The following is a 6,868-nucleotide window of genomic DNA, read 5'->3' as shown; positions in this document are numbered from 1 at the left end:
TTTGAAATTAAAAGGGAAATGAGTATAATCAAGTCAATCAAAATAAAGCCAAAAACATATTATATAAAATCATGTTCTTTGATGTCAATAAAAACATGTGATATAAAAAATAAAGCCAAAAACGGCATAATTCAAATGTATATTTTAAGTAGTGATCAAAGACTTCAAATCTTTCTTTCTGATTTTTATTTCCAGTATCTTCCTTATTTTTATTTCCTTTTTTAGCTAATCTTCCTATGAAGTTTTACTGTAGTTATCATCTAATACTCATCTTATTTGTCCTCACATGGTTAAAAGTTCTTTCAAATAAGTATCATCTGAATTCATATCTTATTTTTTTTATAAGTTCATATTTTTAGCTCTCTCACAACCATGATTGAATGCAAATATTGTATAGAATGAAAATTAATTATATCATAGCTATATATTCAATATTTTTTTTATTATGTCATGAAAAATACAATAATGTTTTACCATTCTATTAGTATTATTAGAAGGGAAAAAGCCGAAAGAGGTGATGAAATTTGGAATGTCTAGGTTTATTGTCGTTCACAATCAACTTTATATTTTTGATGGCATTCATTACCACTCATATACTTCCTAATACAAATGAAGTTAAATACTCCCCACTCTGATTAAATTTTAATGCACTATTCCACTTATAGTAATTGCTCAAATGTGAAAAACTAGAAATGTGAAACAAAGCCTATTCTTTAGATGTCATTTCATCATTTTCAAAAAACATTATTTATTGTTAAACAAAATAAATGGACAATTGAATCTTGATATTCCTTCTTCCAACAATTGAAATGCCTAACGCCATTTTTGGATTAGAGTGAGAACATTCATATTGAGTGTGACTATCCCAAAGCCATCAACCATGAGTTAGTTAGGTGAATAATGTCATTTCGAAGCTAGTGAATATATTTAACTTGCTTTCTTGTACCATTGTCTCTTTCTCTTAAACTAGTTGGAGTGAGATTTTAGTCTCCTTTATTCCCATTACTTTCTTGTCGTTTCATAACTCTCTTGAAAGATTACCCATCCAATGAGACTAATGAGACGAGTACCACTATACTCACTTCTACGATTGTTTTAATGCCATTAATTCTACTATTCTTCCTTTTTGTGTTCTTTCTTACACTAAAATTGTATGTGAAAATATGGTTTATTCTTTATATGAATTAATGTAAGAACTGAGAAGAACCAAATTGTAAAAGAATCGTGAATTGATTTATTAATTTGTGGTTTTCTACCAAGTTAAGTGATTTCTGTTTCAATAGTCCAATTGGTGAAGATAACATTGTCATGGTGTTAGGAAAAAATAGCAAGCATGTGAGAATATACTAATCTTAATGAGAGACTTTTGAATTTATTATTATTAGGTGATATTTAGTATTACTCTCTTAGATGGAGATAATCAAATATGATAATAATGACATCATTTCTCAACTAGGTTGTTTACTTCTCAGCTCTAGGATGTTTTTCCACATTATTCATCTGCTTGTTGCTTTCACACGTCTCATTTTACATCATATCAATGGAAATTAGTTCTACACCCCCAATATTTTATTCCCTAATTTTTGTGATTGAGTGGTGAACCTTTTCTTAACTGTGACTCACTTACACTTTATGGAGACACATGACTGCAATCAAGAAAATATCTCCGTGGCCTTTATTTTGTGCTAACATCCTAATATGCCTTCTGTTCTTTTTTTGTTCTCACTTTTACTAAATGTTCGGTTAAGATTGTCAACTGTGAGGCACTAACTTCGTGTCCGTTAGTAGGATATCTGCAGAAGATAACAGCTAGCAAGGATGTTGACTGGCAGAGATCCTTTCTAATACTGGACCAGTCCATTACCGGAATATAAGACCCAAATTTATTTATTTGATAGTTTAGAAAAATTTAAAACATAATTTAAAATCTCTATTGTTAGTTTTCTTTTTACTCCTGCGTGTCACAATCTCTTCCCATAGTGGACCTTCTACTACCGGAGAGCATCCAGTTTCAATGTTGACTTAATGGAGGATTTGGATAATGGAAAATCACCATCATGATTGCCTACAAGATTGTCTTTTATCAATTAAGAGGTTATAAATTCAAATTCCGAAATATGTTCGGTCCAATTAATAGATTTGGAAAAGTAGGAGTGTAGACTTCTATCAAAGAATGTATTCTTCATAAAATATGCTAATCTTTTATCATGCACTATTCCTTTCATCCCTTAGTATTTCCATTTAGCATCTCTAGTTCCGTGATCATCAAGAAATTGTTGAGGAATAACTGATAAATCAACATTAGCATGATAAGATTCCACAGCTTTTTCAATCTCTTGCTTATATAAAAACCTTTGTTCTTTATAAATGTTAAGTCACAACTAATCAGGCAAATCCACTGCACTAGAAAATGTCAACAACTAGTTTTCTTGATTTCCAATACAACCTCATAAAGAGAAGTTACCTGAGAAAACCATCACGTTTATTCTCCAAACAGAATTCTGGGTTAAGAAACAATTTTCAGCCCAACATGGATGAGATGAAGCAAGTGTTTGAAAAATTTGATTCCAACAAAGATGGGAAAATTTCTCAGCAAGAATACAAAGCTACCCTGAAATGTTTAGGCATGGGTAACTTGGTCCATGAGGTGCCAAATATTTTCAGGGTAGTTGATTTAGATGGAGATGGATTCATCAACTTCAAAGAATTTATGGAGGCTCAGAAAAAAGATGGTGGGGTAAGGACACTAGATATTCAGAATGCGTTTAGGACATTTGATAAGAATGGTGATGGGAAGATAAGTGCAGAAGAAGTTCAAGGAATGCTAAGGAGGCTAGGAGAAAGGTGCAACCTCGAAGATTGTCGGCGAATGGTGAGAGCAGTGGACACTGATGGAGATGGAATGGTTGATATGGATGAGTTCATGGTTATGATGACTCAGTCCCTAAGATGTGTTTGATTGCTTAAGGTTATCATGTTTCTTGAGGATGAATTGAAAACTATGTAGTTGGTGTTGAATGATTGAGATTGTAGGATTTATGGGTCTAAAAACTAAAATGAAGCATGGGTTTTAAAATAAGTGATGCAATACAATTGTATCATTAGAAGGAAAATGGACACAACTTGGGGGGTAACACCTCCTCTCTGTGCCTTTTCTCTTGGTTGTCATGAATAACTCTTATAATATAAATACTATCTTGGGTTCTAATTGCTACTTTCTCCTCTTTTTACTTTCAATATTTATCATGCATTTATCTTTTTTCCCTTTATAGTTAACATAGTACCAGAATATGAAACCACAATCAACAAAATGTAATGTAAAACAGATGCACAGAACTGTGTTACAAAATACATGTGCAGTTGAGAATCTATTTCTTTTATAAGCAAATATTATTATGTTAATATTTGTAGTAGGTGAGACTCACACCTTGAACCTCTTTATCACTTCATTCCTTGACCACCTTATGACTCCATGCGGTTGAGAATCTATTGTCCCCATTTTAGAAAAAGGAAAAGGAAAATACTATGATGTTAAAACAATTTAGTCGCCACCAACATGATGTTTGTCTAGTAGTGTAAGACACTAATGTATTTCCACCTGTGAGTAACACTTGTTGAAAGAGACAGTCACGAACCCCGAAAGAAATTAATTCCTTACCCAAAAAGGTGAGAAGTACCCTTGATAGTACCAAAAAAACACTTCAGTGCCTGATTTGTTCTCTATCATATGCCATGTAATAAATAGGTATCAGAATCTAGATCCATAATATACTTTTTTTAGTAACAGTAGAACTTTCATTATCTTTAATAAAGCTTAGACATGGAGGGTTTGATACAATTAATGAATGATCACCAATTTGGACATACATATCATTTATTTTATCAAACTCACTCATGTAACTAATACATTTAAGTAGTCCATCTACTGTGTTCTAGTCTAGTGGCATATTACAATTAATCATGAATTATTTTTCAAAACCTGTACATATAGCATACACTTTGTTTCTAATGCTGCCCTTGTTGCCATATTGAATGATTGAATCTATGTGAACATGATATCTACTGTTATTGGTATGTTTTGAAAAATCCATATGTTCCTCTGTCACTCCATATTTGATAAACAACAACAGTAAAGAGAGTCTCCCTTATAACCTTCTTATATTTTCTCCAAAGATTATAAATAATGTTTTAAATTGTAGTTAAGTTGTCTTGTCCTTATTGTAATTATGGAAAATTGAGAAAAATACGATTGATGTGGTAATAATTGCTATCCATCGCAAATGTTGTTTTAAATTCATGTTCATTTAAGGTAGTTTACATTTTTTGCTGGGAAATTTGCTAAAATTTCTATTACTGTAAGGGTTCTGTTACCAAGACTATTGTCTTAATTAATTTATAAATAACTGGAACTTGATCGAGGGCACACAAGATTGGAACTACTAACTAGTCAAGGAAAATCATTACCAATCTGATTATTTTAATGGTCAGTGATTGCAAGGAAATACAAAAGTAACATTTCATTACAAATTACATTACCATGCTCTTATGAAAGATAGAAAGTGCAACTTGTCCTCTGCAGTTTCCTTAAAAGATAGTAAAAATACTTTGACATGGTCAAGGAACATATCATCAATAGACATATCTGATTCAAGATTAGTATGCATTTGAAATAATAAAAATAAACAAAACAATGTTGAGAGTGGGATTTGAACCCACGCCCTTTCGGACCAGAACCTTAATCTGGCGCCTTAGACCAACTCGGCCATCCCAACTTGTTGGTGGTTTAATGACTTGAAAATTATATATAAATAAATATATTATGGTTTATTTTACAACCATTCCGAACCACACACCATAGTTCCAACATATTTACATAATTTAAAAAATGACACATCATTTTATTATTAATTTAATAATTTAAAAAACATAATATTGTTAACAACATCCTTTTATTGGGATAAGATGTTAGGATAGATAATCCTTATTTTGGACAAACTCAATCCAGCTTCTCTCTATATTGGGTAGATGATAATTTGTTACTAACCAAATAACATATCTTACTTTAGTATTTTTTCAACCCTAGATACATTCGGGCTGACCCCAATCCGCCTTGAGTAGCAAGTTCAATGTTCCTAATCTCATAAGTGCCCGCCTCAAATGGGTCCACTTGTGACAGACACCATAAATGCTTTTGACACGACATTAATACCTCTAACTCATCATTTAATGCATATCTGACCTCGCCATCAATGCACCTCTGACCTCACCATCAATGTGTTGATGACTCGTCTTTAGTACCATCTGACAATCCACGTGTCATGTTGCCTGCACATTCCGCCTGTCCCTGACAACTCGACAAGAGCATATTTGTAGGATAGACAATGATGACCCAAAGTACTTCTATTATACCCGTTAGGTGCTGACCAATGGTTAGACGCCACCTCAGCATTCCCCAAACTCTATAAATAGAAGAGACCACACAAGGAGTACAATTAATTCTCATTCCATCAGTTATTGCTACATTTATTGCTACTTGCTCTAACTCTCTCTTATTTACTCATTTTATCTCTCTAAAACACACTACTGAATTGATCGTCGGAAAACCTTTTCAGGTACCTTCCCCGGCAGGTCTAGACGATACTCCGACCAATATTTCCGATCTCTTGCGTTCTACCAGGCATCCATAACCGATCGTTCTTCATCCATCACATGTTCAAGTTTATTAGCTGATTCCTGGGTATTCAAGAATTAATGATTATTCAACATATATTCAAGTTCATTAATTGGTCCTCGTACAATCAAGACTTGATTATTCAACACTTATTCTAGTTCATTAGTTAGTTGGTTCCCGGACAGTCAATACTTGATAATTATTCAATGGCAAAACAGGGTATAGAAAAATAGATTTCATTCATTACAAACCTGATAAATTCCGACCAATTACAACGAAAAAGGGAAAAAAATAAATAATATCTAAACCTAATCTCCCTCGGGGTAACCCGGGCATCAATTCTCGTCCAAGACTAGTCAACATTAGGAAAAGCCAACCTGACCTAGGCTAAAGCATTATCACAGCCGACGTTAGCCGCCCCGTCAACATCATCTTCCAGCCTCAGATAAGCAACCTTTAAGTCCGCCAACTCCTTCTAGGCCTTCAACTTGTCTCAGAGCTGAAGCCTCGCATCTTCACCCCTTTGAAGACGGTGACCAGGAGAGGCAACCTCCTTTTGAGCGGCACTCAAATCCACCTTGGCCAGCATAGCAACCTCTCGAGCATCCCTTAGTTGAAGAAACATCATGGAAAGTTGCCTGACATCAGAGAGGTTATGAGCCTTCAAACTCTTCAGAGACTTAGTGTATTTTTCCTTCAGCTCATGGAGCTTGCCCGAGTGAAGCTCTTGGAGGTTAGAGAGAGCATTTTCACCAACCCGGGTGGCGAGCACCCCCTACCTTCGAGGTACTTGGCAATGGAAGCGACCAAACCCCAACCTCATGAGTCTTCCGCAACATGTCCACCAGAAGGACCCCATCCATAACCTCCTTCACTGTCGGGTTGACCACACCCTCCTTGACAACTCGAGGAATATTATAAGTAGTTTTGAGGCGGTGAGGGGCATATTTTCCCTTGCCGAAAGTTTACCCGACCCTTGCTTCTCTAGGTGGGTATCTTCCATTTCAGCAGTTTCAGAAAGGGTGGCGGGTACAACAGTCAAGTCAATTGACCGACCAAGAGATGGGACGGGGGCGCCAACCTAACCAATTTCTCTTCGGGGAGTGGATGGTGGACCCTCAGATTGGGATGTTGAACTCTGACTGGGACGCTTACAAGCTTCCCCATCCCTCCTTTTCAAAGCAGCCCATTTCAGAA

The 6,868-nt window shown here is 35.0% G+C and overlaps 1 protein-coding gene and 1 non-coding gene across 2 annotated transcripts; one reads left to right on the top strand and one right to left on the bottom strand.

The window, feature by feature from the left end:
* LOC109330596 (calmodulin-like protein 1) lies at positions 2,358–3,205 on the top strand. The gene has a single exon (XM_019564838.1). The coding sequence runs from the start codon at positions 2,411–2,413 to the stop codon at positions 2,957–2,959; it is 549 nt and encodes a 182-aa protein (XP_019420383.1). The 5' UTR covers positions 2,358–2,410; the 3' UTR covers positions 2,960–3,205.
* Positions 4,692–4,772, bottom strand: TRNAL-AAG. Its single transcript has one exon. It is a non-coding gene; the product is annotated as a tRNA-Leu (tRNA).

Source organism: Lupinus angustifolius, chromosome LG17 (genome assembly GCF_001865875.1).
Source record: "Lupinus angustifolius cultivar Tanjil chromosome LG17, LupAngTanjil_v1.0, whole genome shotgun sequence".
In the NCBI taxonomy this organism is placed as follows: Eukaryota; Viridiplantae; Streptophyta; class Magnoliopsida; order Fabales; family Fabaceae; genus Lupinus; species Lupinus angustifolius.
Note: the sequence above shows the minus strand (reverse complement) of the source record. Positions and strands in the feature narration are given on the sequence as shown.

Excerpts from the sequence above, each read along its gene's own strand:
- LOC109330596 (XM_019564838.1), top strand. The coding sequence starts at position 2,411 with ATGTCAACAACTAGTTTTCTTGATTTCCAATACAACCTCATAAAGAGA.